The 19,343-nt window shown below is 47.0% G+C and overlaps 1 protein-coding gene across 1 annotated transcript in view; it reads right to left on the bottom strand.

Moving 5' to 3' along the window:
- Nucleotides 1-972: 972 nt before the first annotated feature.
- The window catches only part of SYNDIG1 (synapse differentiation inducing 1), a 215,223-nt gene continuing 196,852 nt past the window's right edge, over nucleotides 973-19,343 (bottom strand). Inside the window, exon 4 of the mRNA XM_051834476.3 lies at nucleotides 973-2,187. Within this exon, the coding sequence (XP_051690436.3) occupies nucleotides 2,146-2,187 (42 nt within the window). The 3' untranslated portion in view covers nucleotides 973-2,145. The remainder of the gene's footprint in view (nucleotides 2,188-19,343) is intronic.

The raw sequence follows: 19,343 nt of genomic DNA, 5'->3' as shown, positions 1-19,343 counted from the left end.
GGAGTGCAGTGGAGGATGGCCCAAGTCCTTGGGCCCTGCACCCGCATGGAAGACCAGGAGGAAGCACCTGGCTCCTGGCTTCGGATAGGTGCAGTGTGCCCACCACAACACGCCGGCCATAGCGGCCACTTGGGGGGTGAACCAATGGAAAAAGGAAGACCTTTCTCTCTGTCTTTCTCTTTCACTGTCTAACTCTTCCTGTCAAAATAAATAAATAAATAAATAAACCTTTAAAAATTGAGTTAAGATTCATCTTATTAAACCACAAAGTGAGATATTTATTCCAATTACAACTAATCTCCATCAAAATAAATACTTACAGCATTCTTCTCATTAACACAACCCAAATTATCCACAAGGGTCATACTCCTTCATAGTTTAGCAGATTTTCCTTCTGTTTTCTTCTTTTTTTAAGATTTATTTATTTATTTGAGAGGCAGAGTTAGAGAGACAGAGAGACAGGGAGAAACAGAGAGAGGTCTTCCATCTGCTGGCTCACTCCCCAAATGGCCGCAATGGCTGGAGCTGAGCAGAACAGAAGTCAGGAGCCAGGAGCTTCTTCCGGGTCTCCCACACAGATGCAGGGGCCCAAGGACTTGGGCCATCTTCCACTACTTTCTCAGGCCATAGCAGGGAGCTGGATCGGAAGTAGAGCAGTTGGAACTCGAACTGGCACCCATATGGGATGCTGGCACTGCAGGCAGAGGCTTAGCCTACTACACCACAGTGCTGCACCGTTCCCCCACCCCCGTTTTCTTAAATACAGAGAAACTTTGGTGATTGTGTCTCATAAAGTGGGTGAGGTTCTTCATGATGTTAAGAAGTTATTTTCAGTTGTTCTCAAAATTAGACACGACAGTCTGAAATGTCCAGAAATATATTTTTCCAAAGACTTAGTAAGGCTTTTAGTATGTATTTTATTTTATAAGTAAAAATTTTGCAACATATGTCACCGTCTCATAGCAAATTCAATCATGAGAAACAGCATTTAGACTCATCTGGCTTTTTGGCAATCACTATAAACCAATGATGAATTCACGGTATAAGATTTTTGTCATTTTAATCTTATATGCGTTTAGTAACCTTACAAGACACATTTCACGATTTATTTCTCAGTGATCTTTATGTTATTTCTTGAAAACACAATTTGCACATTGGAGCTGAGAAATGGTGTGTGCCTTCACCGGCAGGAAGTCCCATCTGGTGTTTGGCTTCAGCCTGTGGAAGCGGCAATGCCTGGCGTTCCAAGCCGGCTTCAGGTGGCTTCTCCGATGCTTGGATTAGCTAAGCCCAAACCTCCAGGTCTCCCCAAAAATATTCTCAAAGTGACACAGGACAGAAACAGGGCTTGCTCACTCAACCCCCTCCAGACCTGGCTGTGTCTCCAGCCCCAGCTCCAAACCAGTCGGAGCAAGCAGCATCCAGATCCTAAGCACAAATGACTCCCTTCTGCCCGCCTTGCTAAGAGACTTGGCCAACCCACGAGCATGCCTGGAATAGCCTGGTGTGACTGGTACGTGGCCTTCCTGGAGGTGGCAGTGAGCAGAGGCGTTCTGAGCATAGGGCATGCACGAAACCCAGCATTGTCTACACAGAATGCAGAGCCGGGTGCAAACTGTGGTTGTGGGCCTGGGGTGACAAGCCAGAACTTCAGGCTGTGTGCACATTGAAATACTGATCTCCCAGGATGACACTCGATGGCCCCCTAACCCCATAAAAGCACCTGTTCTGTGCTCACCAGGAACCCAGATGTCTACACCTCTTCCTGCTGTGCTGTCTCCCCCGTGTTCAAGCGGGAGGCACGTGGGCCTCATGTCCACTTCTATTTGCGAGTGATCCAAAGAACCCGAGATTGGTACCATAAGCGTGTGATAACGTAAGAGCCGTGTCTTTCTCTTGCCAGGTGAACCAGGAGGATTTGCAGGACGACAGAACAGGCCAGCCTGGCAGTCCTCCATGAATCTTGCAGTGGGACCTTCTGAGTGGACAAGGCAGAGACCAGGCAGCAGAGACGTGCATGAGCGATTGGCTGGCACATCCCCCTGCTAAGACAGCTGGCTTCCAAGTCTTTGGTGTCAACAGAACGAAAGGCAGATGGAAATGCTGTAACTCGGAAGGCACGCGAGGGACTCCAGGGTGTTGCTGTCACAGTGTTCTCACCTGCCCTCGGACGTAAATCTGGTTCCTCTGCGGAAAACCATGAGAGACAAAAGGTGAGGACAATATTCATGCCAGGTTGCCCTTGGTTAATTCTGGAAGTAAACACTTCATATTCGTGGCAAGGCCATAGTTGAACAGACCACTTCCAGGAGCCCAGTAAAGGTGTATTTATCTCAGCAGGAGATGTGCAGTGGGGTGGGGGAGCACCTGCTCTCTCTGGACAACTGAGACAGTCATGGACTGCTTGCCCTTTGAAAATATTTACTTATTCATTTATTTGAAAGGCAGAGAGAGAGGGAGCAAGCTAGAGCGAGAGCAAGAGCGATCTTCTATCCTCTACTTCACCTCCCAAATGACTGCAACAGCCAGGGTTGGGCCAGGAGCCAGGAGCTCTATCCGGTTTTCCCACATGGGTGGCTGGCCCTCAGAGTACTTGGGCCATCCTAGGCTGCTTCCCAGGGGCATTAGCAGGGAGCTGGACTGGAAGTGGAGCAGTTGGGACTCAAACCAGTGCTTCAATATGGAAGGAGGGCATCCCAAGCATTGGTGTAGCCTTGTGGGCCACAGAACCTGCATTGCTGCCCCCTTCTTGATCCAAGGAGCAGGTACACGAGAGCCTAAGAAACACAGCAACAACTGCAGGGTCATCTCATTAACAGAAGCATTCCCAGTACAATCGAACTCTGTATATATAATCTATCACATTTTCCACTATATTCTGCTGAATTGCTCAGTTATGGACCAGTCATTGCTGTAAGTGATCATTCAATCCAGAAAAAAATTTAAACACCTAGAGCCTTTTGGACGTAGGCAATAAGATAATTTTAATTTAAATATACATATATATTTCTGTTATAGAGGGAGATGGTGACAATAAATAACATTTCCACATAAAAGCCCATGGTATTAGGGCAGAATCCTACAGGGGAAGTAAAAGGAAACATTGAGTTCCAGCAGAAATCAAGAAAGAAGGGGGGGTTACATTTCTAGCGGTTTGCATAGAGTTTGTTCTTGTGTTTTTCCTAATGGATACTGGTGGGTTTCAGACTGTTGTGGCATTTCTATGCCATTGCACCAATGCTACAGTGCCATATGAAGATGTCAGTGTTTGCAACATATCAGACATTATGTGTTTGTGTGCAAAGGTTAAATGCCACCTAAAATGGTCCTTGATTTTGTCCCAGTTCAGTTAAGTAGTAATCCTGGTTCTTGAAGGACTTGAGAAACAGCCTGTGCAGACAGAGACTAGACAGAGCCTGTGGTTTCCAGGAAACCATAGCAAGCTGGGTCTCTCGATGGAGTGGAGGCTGCAGGTGGGAGAAGGGAGAGGCAAGGCGCCGGGCAGGTGGGAGGGAGAAGTCTGGTCTCTCAGGCTTGGGTGAGGAGGCAAGGAGTGTTCTGGATCCCTAGGGAGTATTTAGATGGTACTGTGACAATGCGCCACCTGGCATGCAGAGCAGGCAGTGGGCAAGGGTGTGAGGGCCGAGGACATGGGAGAGGCAGCAAAGAGGTGGGGAGGTGGGAGGGCAACTGTCTGGCAGTGGAAATGACAGGTGCCGGTGACTCATGGAAATGGGCATGGGTTAAGAAGGGAGGATCCAGCCTGAGGTTTCCTGCTGATTCTCCAGACACACATACTGTGGGGGATGTTGACGCAAACTGAGATCATCACAAGATACTGAGAGAAAAATGAAGTCCCGTCTTAATGATTTTTATTTTGTGCAACCTGAAAAAAAATGTGCTTTTCAATCTCTCAGTTTTGCTTTCAGGACAGAATCAGTGGAAGAAGCCTGGGATTGGGCTGCTTGCCTGCGGGCTTGCTATGGGTGTTGTTTGCACGCTGGCTCTCAAAAGCGTGTGAAAAGTCTGCCCCAGCTTCTTAGTTCACAGGCAAGGAAGCTGCAACCCAGAGATGGAAGGTGACAGGCAAAGCTATATAACTCACTGACTGGCAGTTTTCTTTTTAAATATTTATTTATTATTTATTTGAAAGTCAGAGTTATACATAGAGAGAAGGAGAAGCAGAGAGAGAGAGAGAGAGAGAGAGGTCTTCCTTCCCTGGCTCACTCCCCAATTGGCCGCAATGGTCAGAGCTGTGCTGATCCAAAGCCAGGAGCCAGGAGCTTCTTCTGGGTCTCCCATGTGGGTGCAGGGCTCCAAGGACTTGGGCCATCTTCACTGCTTTCCCAGGCCACAGCAGAGAGCTGGATCAGAAGTGGAGCAGCCAGGACTTGAACTGGCACTCATGTGGGATGCCGGCATTGCAGGCGGTGGCTTTACCCACCACGCCACAGAGCTGGCCCCTGGCAGTTTTCTTTGAGGTGTCTTGCGAAGCAGTGGAGTGAGTGGTAGTTTATACTCTGTGGGTAGAAGCCTTGATAAGTGCTCAGGCTTTATTACCTCCAGCAGGGCAGGCAGGTTTGCAGATGGATTAAGCTCTCCAATGAAAAGACAGAGAAAGGAAGAATGCATCCAGAAATATGGCCCCATGATTTGGTGACTAAAAGAGAAACCTTCTGAATTCAAAGGAACACACAGATAGAAAATAAAAATGTGAAAAAAGATATTTCACACAAATAGTAACCTCATGAAGGCTTGTAGCTGTAAATATCTACATTAAGAAGAAGAAATACTTGAAGTCAGGAAACTCACATCCACTTTAAGCAACTAGGAAAGAAGAAATATTATATCCAAAAATATCAGCGGGAAATAAAAAAGAAGTGGAAACAAATGACATAGGAAACAGAGAAATAGCATAGAAAATGTATAAAACTAAAAATTAGTTCTTTGAAAAGCTGAACAAAATCAACAAACCTGTAAACAGGCTAAGCAAGAGAGCAAGAGCAGAGGTGGAAATTACTAAATCAGAATTTAAAAATGGAGAGGGCCAGCACTGTGGCGTAGCCTGTAAAGCTGCCGCTTTACATATCCCATATAGGTGCCGGTTCAAGACTCGGCTGCTCCACTTCCGATCCAGCTCTCTGCTATGGCCTGGGAAAGCAGTAGAAGATGGCCCAAATCCTTGGAGCCCTGCACCCACATGGGAGACCTGGAAGAAGCTCCTGGCTCCTGGCTTCAGATCGGCACAACTCATGCTGCTGCGGCCATCTGGGGAGTGAACCAATAGATGGAAGACCTCTCTCTCTCTCTTTGCCTCTTCTCTCTCCGTGTAACTGTGACTTTCAAGTAAAATAAATAATTTTTTTTTTAAAAAAGGGAGAAATTGCTATGTGCCATACAAAAATTAAAGAAAAAAGATTGTAAGAGAATATTGTGAAAGCTTGGATGCTAACATAACAGATAAACTAAATAAAATAGACACATTCCTACCAAAAAAGAAACTATCACAATGGACTGAAAAAGAAACAGACTTATGATGAGAGATGGAATTAGTAAACAAAACAGGGTGAAAGCAGGAAAGCTAGAGAGGGAGGAAGAAAAAAGCAGAGAAGTCCAGGACCAGACAGTTTCACGTGTAACTTGGTGAATTCTACCACACTTTTGTCCTTGACAAACTCTTCCAACAAGGAGAAGAGGAACAGTGTTCTTAAGTCTTTCTAGGAGGCCATTAGCACTTTGATCTCAAAACCAAATCCAGCATAAGAAAACTGTATATTAATACAGCTTACAAATTCAAAACCATTCAGTAAAATACTATAAATCAAATCTAAGAACATATGAAAGGAGTCCTCCACTGTGTGAGACTGACCCCAAGAATGTCCGATTGGTTCAATGAATGAAAAAGTAATAAAAGTAACATGTCATTTTAATAGGATAAGGGATAAAACCCCTATGAATAACTCAGTAGACACAGACAGTATTTGTACCCTCCCCTGATGAAAAACATTCAGAATATTAGAAAGAAGAGGAATTTCTTCAGCCTGATAAAGGACATCTATGAAGAAACCACAATTAACACCATACTTAAAGGCAAGGGTACGAACTTTCCCCTAAGCTCAGGAATAAGACAAGGACGTCTCCTTGTGCCACTAACACTGAATGTTGTTCTGTAAGTCCCGCCCAGACCAATTAGACCGGAAGAAGAAATAACACTTATTCAGATTGGAGAGAAAGAAGTACAACTATCAGGATTTGCAGATGATCTGATTATATATGCATATATATATATACATATATATAATGCATGAATAAACTCTTAGAATGATTAGGATCCAAGATCCATGTATAAAAATCAGCTTCAGGGCTGGCGTAGTGGTGTAGCAGGTAAAGCCGCCTCCTTGCAGTGCTGGCATCCCATGTGGGTGCCGCTTCATGTCCTGGATGCTCCACTTTCGATCCAGCTCTCTGCTGTGGCCTGGGAAAGCAGTGAAGATGGCCCAGGTCCTTGGGCCCCTGCACCCACGTGGGAGACCCGGAAGTAGCTCCTGGCTCCTAGCTTTGGATCAGTGTAGCTCCAGCCATTGCAGCCAATTGGGGAGTGAACCAGTGGATAAAAGACCTCTCTTTCTCTCTGCCTTTTCTTCTCTCTCTTTGTAACTCTGGCTTTCAAATAAAAAAAATAAATCTTTTAAAAAATTAGCTGCATTTCTACACATTAGCAAGAAACCATTCAAAAATGTAACTAAAACATTTCCAGTTTTAATAGCATCAAAAAGAATAAATTACTCAAGAAAAAATGTAGCAAAAGAATTGTAAGACTTATATACTAAAACTATAAAATGCCATGGGAGGAAATAGCAAGCAAATAGATTAGAAGACACAGCATGTGCATGAAATGAATTAATTTTGTTGAGATGGCAATATTCTCCTGATTGATCTACAGGTTCAGTGCACTCTCTATTAAAATTTCCACTCCTTTTCAGAAATGAGAAAGCTGTTCTAAAATATTTATGGAAGTAGAAACTAGGATAGTCAAAACAATTTTGTAAAAAGAACAAAAATGTTGGAAGACTTACATTTCCTATTTAAAAACATAGAGCCATAGTAAGCAAGACAGTGTGGTCCGATGATGATACAGTCACAGTGGAGAGGAATTGAGAGTCCAGAATGAACCTAAGTATCTACAGGCACCTGATTTTCAACAAATGTTGCTGGGACAGTTGGGAGCAAAAGACAAACACTGGGCCGCATCTTATCAAGTGAAAAAATGAACTCAAAATTCATGAAAGACTTAAATATGAGAGCCAAATCTATACAATGTTTAGAAGAAAATATAGATATATAAACCTTGGTGATCCTGGACGAGGCAACAGTTTCTTAGATACAACTGAACAGGAAGCCAAGAGTGGGGGGACCAAATTGGACTTCATCAAAATCAACATGTATGAATCAAGGGACAGTAACAAGTAAGTGTAAAGACAGCCAAAAAAAGGGGGGGAGTTAGTCTTACACCTGGTAAGAGTCTAGTTCAGAATTCATTACAAAACTCTCACAACTCAACAGTGAAAGACACCCTCGTTTTTATAATAAGCAAAGATCTCAAACTGCCATTTCTCCGAAGAAGATACACACATTGCCAGCAAGCACAGGAAGAGCCCCCATGAGGCAGCACTTCACACCCACAAGGATGGTATAGTAAAAAATGTACTTGGGCCATCCTCCACTGCACTCCCTGGCCACAGCAGAGAGCTGGCCTGGAAGAGGGGCAACTGGGACAGAATCCGGCGCCCCGACCGGGACTAGAACCCGGTGTACCGGCACCGCAAGGTGGAGGATTAGCCTAGTGAGCCACGGCGCTGGCCTGCATATAGATTTAAAACAAAAATCTCCATGGTGTGGTAACGTCAAATCCCATAGCCCACGTTGCTTTTCCCTGGAAGAAGCTTGGCTTATCTCCATTCCAGAAAGATGCATAATACGCCACATTTATGATGGAGTTTTCTGTGACTCTTTTTAAATTTTCTTCCCAAAGATCTCTAAGCGCAGTGCTGGGGCAGCATCCTGGTCTCTGTGGGTATAACCCATGGTCCAGGGCAGCAGAGTGAGCTCCTGGCTCACTGGGTGCGTGGTTACCTCTAGTTCTCCTTTCATCAGAGCCCAGTGTGGAGGCTGGCGCCCAGCATGTGCTTAATTTCTGGAAGTTACCAGACACCTTCACAGCATTTCTTCCTACACTCATTTGCTCATCCCCTCCTCCCTCACCCATTTCGCATCTTTAACACTCAGTGTGTGCCAAGTACTGCTGTGTTAATCCAATACAGCAAATATTTACCAAGGTTTCTACTCAGCTTCAGATGTTCCCTGGAGAGGCAGGGGGCATGATGAGAGCTGAAGACCCTCGCCCTGCAGCGGCTGCTAACTAGGGCAGGGGATGGGTACAGACCCAAGATGCTGTACACCAAGGCTAAGCGAGTGCAGACCAGAGGGATGTGTAAACGGTGCACTGCGGCCTGAGTCAGGCGACAGCCAAGCCACTGTGGAGAAGAGGGAGTTTGAGGAGACTCTCCAGATCTCTAGCATCGCTGTCCAGCTGTGAGAGACTCAGCCTGGGCTCAGTGCTCTGGGGACCCTGCCCTCTGCCACCCTCTGCCTGGAGGTGGAATTTTATCTTCAATCTTGAGCCGATCAGCAGGGTTGGGAGTGAGGTCTTCTTACATATCCAAGCACGTTGTTCTGTCCAACGGCCTATGAGGAAGAGGTCATTCCCCACCCTTGCTTTACAGGTGAGAGCAGGGACTCAAGGTGACTTGTGAATTTCAGAAGTCCACGCAGCCACAGGAAGGCTCACGGCGCAACAAGGGGACGGGGGTGGAGACTGGTGCTGAGCCGAGCAAGGACATGAACCAGAGCTCACCGATGTCACGGTCCCTAAATCTGGCCCGATCTTTCCTACTCCAGAGTATCCTCATCATTATTAGTTGCGGGGTGGGGGATCCCTCTTGAGAGATGTCTGGAGCATTTATTCAAAGGCTACAGAACAAGGCTAACATCTTAAGCAGTCATTGAGTCTACTGAACGTTAACAATTATAATTTATACTTTGCCTGCTTGTGCATAGACTTTAAGCAGGTGTCTACATTGGGGGGGGGACAAGAGAACCTATTGGAGAGCTAACGTAAAAACTGGAGTCACTAAAACCGACCTTTCTATTTTGTCTTGAGCTTCCTAAGAGCCATGGCAGTAGAAGGAACAGCAGTCTCTTCTTGCTCCGGCTCCCAGAGTGATCAACTCCCATGGACTTTGAAGAATTATGGTGGGACAGGGTTTTTTCTTTTATTTTATTTAATGAACATAGATTTCCAAAGTATAGCTTATGGATTACAATAGCTTCTCCCCCCCCCCATAACTTCCCTCCCACCCACAACGCTCCCCTCTCCCACTCCTTCTCCCCTTTCCATTCACATCAAGATTAATTTTCAATTATCTTTATATACAGAAGATCAATTTAGCATATATTAAGTAAAGATTTCCACAGTTTGCACCCACACAGAAACACAAAGTGTAAAATACTATTTGAGTCCTAATTATAGCATTAATTAAACACCTAAGAGTAATTGTGTATTAATTACAGAATTCAACCAATAGTTTTAAGTAGAACATAAAAAATTACTAAAAGGGTAAAGTATTAAGTTCTTTTTTTTCTTTTCTTTTTCTTTCTTTTTTTGTTTGTTATATAGTTTTTTTATTTAATAAATGTGAATTTACAAAGTGCAACTTTTGTATTGTTGTGGCTCCCCCCCCAACCTCCCTCCCTCCCGTGGCCCTCCCCTCTCCCACTCCCTCTCCCATCCCGCCCTTCATCACGTTTCATTTTCAATTACCTTCATATACTGAAGATCAACTTAGTATATACTAAGCAAGGATTTCAACAGGCTGTACTCACACAACCGCACAAGGTATAGGGTATTGTTCGACTAGTAGTGTTGTTTTTAAGTTTCATAGTAACACATATTAAGGACAGAGATCCTACGTGGGGAGCATGTACCCAGTGACTCCTGTTGTTGATTTAACAATTGGCACTCTTATTTATGATGTCAGCAATCACCGTGACTCTTGCTATGAGCTGTCTAGGCTATGGAAGCCCCTTGAGTTCACCGACTCTGAACTTGTTTAGTCAAGGCCGTATCACAGTGGAGATTCCTTCCTCCCTTCAGAGAAAGGCGCCTCCCTCCTTGATGGCCTGTTCCTTCTGCTGGGGTCTTGTTCACCAGGATCTTACATTGAGATTATTTTTTGCTACCGTGTCATGGCTTTCCATGCCTGTGAGACTCTCATGGACCTTTTAGCCAGATCCGAATGTTCCAAGGGTTGATTCTGAGGCAGGAGTGCTGTTTTGGGCGTTTGCCATTCTATGAGTCTGCTGTGTGTCCTGCTTCCCCCGCAGGATCATTCTCTCCCTTTTAATTCTATCCTTCATTATTTGCTTACACTGATCTTATTTGTGAAATCTCTTCGACACTTACCCTATCTTTTTGATCGGTTGTGTATTTATACTTATCACTTTACCAAGTGTGCTGGCATTGGTACCTGCCTCCTTGGTAAGATTGAGTTGAAATCCCCTGGCACATTTCTAGTTCCACCATTGGAGGTAAGTCTGAGTGAGCATGTGCTGTCCTATATATCTCCCCCCCTTTCTTATTCCCACTCCTATGTTTAACAGAGATCACTTTTCTGTTAATTTTAAACGCCTAAGAATGATTGTGCATTGATTACAGAGTTCAACCAGTGGTTTTATGTAGAACAAACAGAGCAACAACAACAAAAATACTAAAGGAATAAAATAGTAAGTTGTTCCTCAACAGTCTAGACAAGGGCTGATCATGTCATTGTCTCTCATAGGGACAGGGTTTTGACGCCAGTTTTCTGGCTTCTGGTTGCACAGAGCTGTGTAAACTTATTTAGTCTCTGTTGCCCATCCATCAAAAGGAACAAAGACATGGAGACAAAAAAAAAAATCCCAACCGTAAAACCATTCAACAAAGCTAGAAGCAAAAGGCCACGTCAGAAGTCTCATCTCTGCTATGGCACTTTCCTGGGCTTAGAAAGATGGCTGGAGCAGTCCTCAAGTCCTTTTATGCCTCGTCGAAGAGCAGGCCAGGGTGTTCTTGCAATGGAAGCAGGCCTCGGTGCCGGCACCCAGAGCAGTCAGCTGAGCAGATGGGCAGAAGACGACCACAACACGCAGCAGCATGCCTGGTGAGGGTGCTTCCCCACCCCAGCTGATGCCTTTGCCTTCCTTCCACTTGTATTTTTTCCTTCCATGGGTAAAACTCAGAGAGGAACCAGCAACTGGTGTGTGGGTGTGACTCCTCAAAAGAGGAAAGCACTTAGCAAACAGCACTGGCTGATGATGGCCACGCTTCTGAAAGTGGAGTTGCAGGGTAGAAGGGAGGTTAGGACCAATGCTTCCTCAGAGTTGCTGCCTGTCACACTACCTCCTGCCAGCTGTGTGCCCAGCCACTGTCCCATTATTTGTTTTGAGAGAGAGAGAGAGAGAGAGAGCAAACACTACTGGTCGACTCCCCATATACCCACAATAGTTGGGGCTGGGCCAGGCCAAAGCCAGGATCCAGGATCTCAATCCAGGTTTCACACATGCGTGCCTGAACTTAACTAAGTTTTAAAAAATCATCTAAGGGGCCAGCGCTGTGGCGTAATGGGTAAAGCTGCTGCCTGCAGTGCCTGCATCCCATATGGGTGCCGGTTCAAATCCCGGCTGCTCTACTTCCAATGTAGCTCTCTGCTGTGGCCTGGGAAAGCAATGTAAAATGGCCCCAGTTTTTGGGCCCCTGCACCCAGGTAGGTGACGTGGACAAAGCTCCTGGCTCCTGGCTTTGGATCAGCCCAGCTCTGGCCATTGCAGCCATCTGGGGCGTGAACCAGCAGATGGAGACCTCTCTCTCTCTCTCTCTCTCTCTCTCTCTCTCTCTCTGCCTCTGCCTTTCTGTGACTCTGCCTTTCAAACAAATAAATAAATCTTTAAACAAATATCATCTAATATTTATTTATAGTCTATATTGTGGTGATATGTTTTTCACCCATGATCTTTTTAGTATATTTTTCTCTCTTTTTATTTACATAAGGTAGCAAATTTCATATATTTCATATATACAGATTTAAGAGCATAGTGATACCTCTCGCCCACACTTCCACCTTCCCTCCTCCTTTCTTTCTTATTTTTTCTTTTCATTTTTATAGGGACATACTTTCAGTTTATTTTGTAGTTATCAGCTTCACCTTCCACGAAATAAAGAATTCAACAAGTAATTAGAAGAAAAACCACTGCTCCACAAGAGTATCCACAAGGGCTAGAAACAATAATCCAATCTCAAAATGACAATTTCACTCACATACATCACTTTTTTTTGTACTCTGTGTATTAGTTATCAGAGGAAATGTGCGGGATTCGTCTTTGGGGGACTGGGTTATTTCACTAAGCATCATGGTCTCCAGGAACTTGGCTATTTGAGCCGTCATCACTGCCTCCCAGGTCTACACTGTCAGGCAGTTGGGATCAGGACCAGCCATGTGATGTGGGATGTGAGTGTGATGACAGGCAGCTCTGGGGCAGGACACGTCCCCGCCCCTTGTCATCGCTGCTCTGTGATGTGATGGAAGGGGGACTGTTCCGCCACATTGCTGACCTGCCCCTGGCCCCATGGGTCTCCCAGCTGGAGGCTACAGAGCTGCAGGCAGGACGAGGGAGCTCCGAGCTCCTTCTCCTCGGCGTCCCTTCCTGTGCATCTTTCTGCTGCAGTGGCCCTTTCTTCCCCGAGCAGCTGCTGAATTCCCTCGAACTTTTCTCACCAATGACCTCATTGCCCTCTGGAGACAGTAGCAACACTGGGCCTGAACCCTGGCCCAGCACCTGCTGTTTGCAAGCATTTGAGGAGTGACCCAGCAGATGTCCGCTTAGCTCTCTCTCTCTCCCTCTCTCTCCTCCCGCCCCACCCCTCTCCTCTCTCTCACTGCATCTGTCTCTGTGACTCTCAAATAAAACAAAAAAAAAATACTAAAGATGTGTAATAGCTCTAAATTTATCTGCACTTTATAACTTCAAAATATAGGAAAGTAATGGATGACACTAGAAGAAAAGGTATAAAAGTCCACCATGCAGTAGGAGACGTTGTTAGCATGTTTCTCTCAGGAACTGATAGAATAGGCAGACAAAAAGTCAGTAAGGAAATAGGAGACTTGAACAAGATCAAGGCATTTGGCCTGATTGCTGTTGTGGGTACTGAACTCATGTGTGCAGAACGCACTTGCCATTTAATAGCACTGAGAGCATCAGAATGGTCTGTGTGTTAAGTCATTCTGTTGAATTCAGGTAGAAAACAGTAACAAAACCACTATGTACTTGCAAATGAATCTACCTACTTCTTTTTTAAAAAGATTTATTTATTTATTTGAAAGTAAGAGTTACACAGAGAGAGAAGGAGACAGAGAGAGAGAGAGAGAGAGAGAGAGAGAGAGAGGTCTTCAATCTACTGGTTCACTCCCCAAATGGCCACAACAACGGGGGCTGAGCCAAGCTGAATCCAGCAGCCAGGGCCTCCATCTGAGTCTCTCCTGTGGGTGGCAGGGACTCAAGCACTCGGGCTATCATCTAGTGTCTTCCCAGGCGCATCAACAGGGAGCTGTATGGAAAGCAGAGTGATTGGGAATCAACCTGGCACTCCAGTATGGGACGCCAGCTTCGCAAGCAGTGGCTTAACCCACTGTGCCACAAGACCCGCCCCTTCTTTTTTCAAATCACCAACTGGACCTCTTTCTTTGTGGGGCCCCTGTGTACTGGCTTCTGATGTGTAGTGGCTCAGCCCCTTGCCTGTATGGAATGTCCTAAGGGGCTTTGGACACAGCCCTTTTGAATGCACCTTCACATCTCTGGCCTGTGCTGGCCCCAGTCTAGGCACCAGACAGATGTGTGGGTCACCTTTGCAAAGCCCCAGGGCATGACAATAAGCAAGGTTCAAGTTAGCTGAGTTGTCTCGTCCACCAGCTCTGATCTGCAGAATGAGGGGCTTGTGATGGACGTCACATGTAGGGCCAAGTAAGAGCCTCCTGACCACTGGAAGATCCACACATCCAAGAAGTGGGACTTTACTAAGTTGAGTGCAGAGGAATCTGAAAACACAGCAGTTGAGAAGTGGCTCATCCCAGATGGCTGTGGACTCAAATACATCCCCTGTTGTGGTCCCCTGGACAAGTGGCAGGCCTTGCAGGGGTGAGGGCTTCCAATGTGCTATTCCCCACTCCTTTTTTTTAATGTTTATTCTTTTATTTATGTTTGAAAGAAAGGAAGAAAGGGAGATCTCCCTACCTGCCTGCAAAAGCTGAGGCTGCACCAGGCAGAAGTCAGGAGCCAGGAATCCCATCTGGATCTCCACTGTGAGTGGTGGAGACTCAACTTGAACCATCATCTTCTGTCTTCCAGGGTGTGCGTTAGCAGGAAGTTGGATCAGAAGCAGAGGCAGAACTTGAACCCTATACCTGTGGTGCAGTAATCCCCATCCCAGTTGTCTCCTTTTTAACCATACCAACAAATGAACCCCACTTCCCGCTCAAAAAATAAACCTAGAAATTCAAATAAAATGCCATGATGCGGGGGCCGGTGCCATGGCTCACTTGGTTAATCCTCTGCCTGTGGTGCTGGCATCCCATATGGGCACCGGCTTCTAGTCCCGGTTGCTCCTCTTCCAGTCCAGCTCTCTGCTGTGGCCTGGGAGGGCAGTGGAGGATGGCACAGAGGAAAAATCAGAGAATTTCAAATTCAAATGAACTTTATGTAAGTAAACTTGAAACCTCATTGGGACTGGGTGACTTTCTGGGAATATAGAAACCAACAAAACTTATTCCAGAGGATTCAGGAAACCCAGATAGCCCATGGTGACATCTGAGGTTGGGAAGTTGAGCCCAGCAGTTAAGGCGCCCACCATCCCACAGAGCACCCGGGTTCGAGCTCCCGTTCGGGTCCTGACTCCATTTTCTTGCTAGTGTAGACTCTAGGGAGCAGCAGGAGATGGCCCAAGTACATGGGTCCCTGCCATACCTGTGCAGGAGACCCGGGTTGAATTCCTGACTTCTGGCTTCAGTCCCTGCCTGGCCCCAGCCACTGTGGACATTTGACGAGTGAACTAGTGGTTGGGATCTTTCTCTCTCTCTCTCTCTCTCTCTCTCTCTCTCTCTCCATTAAAATAAAAAAAGAAGATACTTATAAATTGTTCAGATTAAAACATGATGCAATAAAACCGACTTCAAAGACTTTCTAGAAAATACTAAAAATGGCATCATATAGCTAAAGCTATGTACAGGTAAAAATAAAAAGATGCTGAGAAATTGTTCAGCTTACCCTACAGTATCAGAGGTGACCACTGGCCCACTGGCAGGAGAGGAAGGTGGATGTGTTCGTAGGGAAGGAGCTCCTGAGTGCTGCGTTGGAGGACCGAGGGCACACAGGTGCACATCCACATGCCGGGTGTGCTGCGGCTGGTGCCTGGGGATGTGTGTGTCACTGTGCTCACATGCTTCTTGGGCATACTCCTCACTGTCTCTGGAATGTGGAGGATTGGCACTGAGGCGTGGGCTGGGAAGAAGCTGCTTTCCATGGCTCATGCTTTTGAGCCTTTTGCATCTTTTCTTACCCTGCTGTTGTCATTTTTTAATGAAAATTCTGTGAGCCAAAGGAGTCACGGTAGGTGCCGCAGTGATCTCCTCATGTCTGTTTCCTACAAGCAGCCCCAGTGCCAGCAGCAGGGGCAAACTGCAGTATGAGCTGATGGTACCGAGAGGCTTACTGATGCTCCAGGGTCTGGACAAAGCTTGCAGCCTCATTGCCCTCCCATTGGTGATAATCATAGCCCTGGCTTTGTGATTCAAATTCTCTTTGCACCAGTGGCAATTCTAACCCATTCCTTTCCCATGAAATCCTAATGAAATTGGGCTGGGAGGATGGTTTCTGAAATAAGGACGGTGATTAATAGTCACAGCTGTCAGTCTTCAGCACAGATTTGTCATATTATTCAAAGAATTAAATTCCTCCTCCATTAAAGATATGACTAAAAGAATTAATTAATTTTCAACATAATAACCTCTGCAAGCCAGATTTGCATGACAATGAGAGTCTCTGAACTTCTAATGACCCATTTCCTTTAAAATGTTCTGATGAAGTGGAATCGAGAAAGTGGCTCTCTGTTGATTGCTAAGGGCCGATGCTGCCCCAAGTGAGCTACGTGGTGAAATTATTCCCAAGGGAATTGATCTTGCAATAAGGACAAAGGAATAAACACTAATGTGGAAATCAGAGGTCAGAGGTTGAGGTAGGGTTGTCCCTGCGGCCCCAGGGACACCACACCTGGTGTCTCTGCCCTTGTGTGGGTCACGTCACCCCTGACCCTGGACTTGGCCATGTGACTAGTGAGGAAGGGATATTGGCAAGGATGATGCAAGCAGAGACTTCGTACATGTTTGTGGGTTGGAAGTTGTCTTCTTAGAATGCTGCCTCTTGAAAGCCAGAAACCATGCAAGAGGACGGGCTAGTGAAGCCACCATGCTGTAACTAACCTCAAGTGCTGAAGTCACACGGAGACAGGTTACACATCTGCTCAGCTCCCAGCAGTTCTAGCTTGAGAGTGAAGTGCCAGATATGGCAATATGGGTGCCCTCCTCCTACCACACACACACACTGCTTGAATCTGAAGAACTGCCCCGCTGGGCCCCAGCCCCAATTCACCGTTGTCGCTTCAGCTGCTAAGCTCTGACGTTGTCTGCTGTTGCAGCAGCAGGTGAGGGAGACCCAGGGCTAAGGCTAGACCTTGCAGGCACTAGGAGTGACACCCTTTCATGCTGATGCCAGCTTTGTTATCACCTGCCCCATGGGATTCTGGGGGTAAGAGTGTAACATTGGTCCTTGGGACTCCACGTGGGGGCCCCTGGACCAGCATCATGACTTCTACCAGCTTCAGAATTTCCAAGATTGCAGGCCCTGCCAGAGAGTTGTCCAGTCACATCTGTCCAAAGGTCCCCAGGTGGGCCTGGTGCTGTGGCATAGTAGGCTAAGCCCCTGCTGGCAGCACCAGCACCCCATATGGGCCCCGGTTTGAGTCTTGGCTGCTCCTCTTCCCATCCAGCTCTCTCCTATGGCCTGGGAAAGCAGCAGAAGATGGCCCAAGTGCTTGGACCCCCGCACCTACATGGGAGACCTGGAAGAAGCTCCTGGCTCCTGGCTTCAGATGGGCCAAGCTCCGGCTGTTGCAGCAATTTGGGGAGTGAACCAGCAGATGGATCTCTCTCTCTCTCTCTCTCTCTCTCTCTCTCTCTCTGCCTCTCAAATAAAATAAAAATTAAAGATGTATTTAACAAAAAAAGATCCCCAAGTTGTTTCATGTGCATGAGAAGCACTGTGTTAGATGAAGCGTGGGGCCCCTGGCTTGGCTCCCTGGATGCCACGTCAGCAGGTCCAACCACGAGCAGCAGGAACAGGAGGTGCGACCCTCTGCACACATGACTGTACTTGGAGATATTCTGCATTCCTTTGGGATCTTTAAAAAGAACTGAGGCATCCACTGAGGGTCCCACTGCACTTCCAGGGAACACATGTTCCTTCCATGTTTCAAGCTTGGAGTGTGATGATGGAGCCCAGTGCCTTGGTTTTTCTGCCTGGTGGGAGTGAGGACCCTTCCAGGAAGACCACTAGGTCCAGCCTCATTTCTGTAGAACTCAGAGTGGAGACGGCTCTCCTGGTGGCGGTGCCACATCCTGTTGGTGCTCATGTGCTCAGCTAGCAGACACTTCTTGGGCTCTGGTCTCCCCGGCAGCTGCCCAGGACACCTAACAGTGTGATGTCCCAGTGTGAGGTGGTTGAGGTGTCATGGGGTGGACTGTGCTAAAGGGAGATGGAAGTCAGTGATGGTGTCTGCTTTTCTCTCTATCTGTTGACCTCCATCAAGTGTTCCAAAACATAGCTGCTCATGTGGCCTCGCCAGAGAGCTCCCCAGGACAGCTGTGGCTGGCCCACTAGGGTACGCCCTTGGTTTTGCACCAGCTGCACGAATAAACTTCAGGACCCAGCAAAACTGAAGTCCTGCTCCCTGCCAAGAGTTCCTGTTTGGCTGGAGAATTCCCTAAGCAGGAGCATCCTTCTTTTGAAAATCTGTTCATACCTTTTAAAAGTCCTGGCTGTCCAAGACCTACATATATCAGAAAAGAAGTATTAGTGTCTCCCATTTATTTTGTGCATACTATTCTCTTCTTCATCCCAATGCACCTGTGTGTAGGAATCTGGAAGGTTTTGTATCCTTGGGTTTCCTCTACTGTAAGGCTCCACAGCTGGCATCAGCTGGCTGCAAGCCAGGAAGCAAAGGCACCGTTGTTGATTTAGAATTTGTCTCTGAGTCCCTGTTAGTACATCCTGTGTGCCTCAGGTCTAAGACTACTCAAAATGAGACAGGAAGGGAAATGATTTCTCAGGAGTGGAACTTGAGCCAAGGACAAATAACGAACACCAGTGTGGGCATCGGAGGTCAGAGATGAAGGGAGACAGTTGTTTTGGTGGCCCCGGGGACATGACACCAGCTGGTATCTGTGCTCAGTTCTCTCTCTCACATACTATGCTGCTTGCTGGAAACATCCCCAATCCAGAAATCCCTATGGTGTGGGAGTGGGACATCCCGGCCCCTCTCCCCCAGGCCAGGCTGGCATCTGGATCACCTTGGAGGTGATCCTCTCCAGCAGGAGGCTCTGTGCGGAGTGCACGTTCCTGTAAATTTGCTCCAGAAGACAGCGTGCCAGTGTCCCAGCTGAGTGTGAGTGTCAGGTTCGGTCACACAGTTGAGTCCAGCAAGGTTCATTAGGCCCCTTCGCTCAGCCCAGGGGACTTCCTCTGTGCCAAGGTGCTGGCATAGCAGCAAGTCTGACTGAGGTGGGTCTGTCCCCCCTGTCCCCCCAAAGGTGGTTCCCTGGAGCCCCCCTGAGCCAGGCTGTAACTGTGGTTGCAAACCAGGTCATGCTGGGCAGTGAAACTTTGCTGTATAAACCCAATGCTTTTGGGACTCCCCTCCTCTGTTCCCCTTCTTTCTGGGAGCCCACTGTGATTTCCTACCAATAGGCTCCAGCTCCATAGTTCCCAACGTGTGCACGGGGCCAGGCTGGCAGGATCTCCTAGCACACATGAGGCTCCACAGCTAGTGCTAGCCACCCAGCTGGCCTGCCTGGGAGACAGGTGCGAGTGTGTGCGGCTGTGATCTGGGGTCTGGGCTGTGCAGGGGGCTGCTCCCAACCCCAGCACCA

This window comes from Oryctolagus cuniculus, chromosome 11 (assembly GCF_051225735.1).
Source record: "Oryctolagus cuniculus isolate XC-2025 breed Fujian yellow rabbit chromosome 11, ASM5122573v1, whole genome shotgun sequence".
NCBI lineage: Eukaryota > Metazoa > Chordata > Mammalia > Lagomorpha > Leporidae > Oryctolagus > Oryctolagus cuniculus.
The sequence above is the reverse complement of the archived record's forward strand: the minus strand, read 5'-3'. Positions and strand labels throughout refer to the sequence as shown.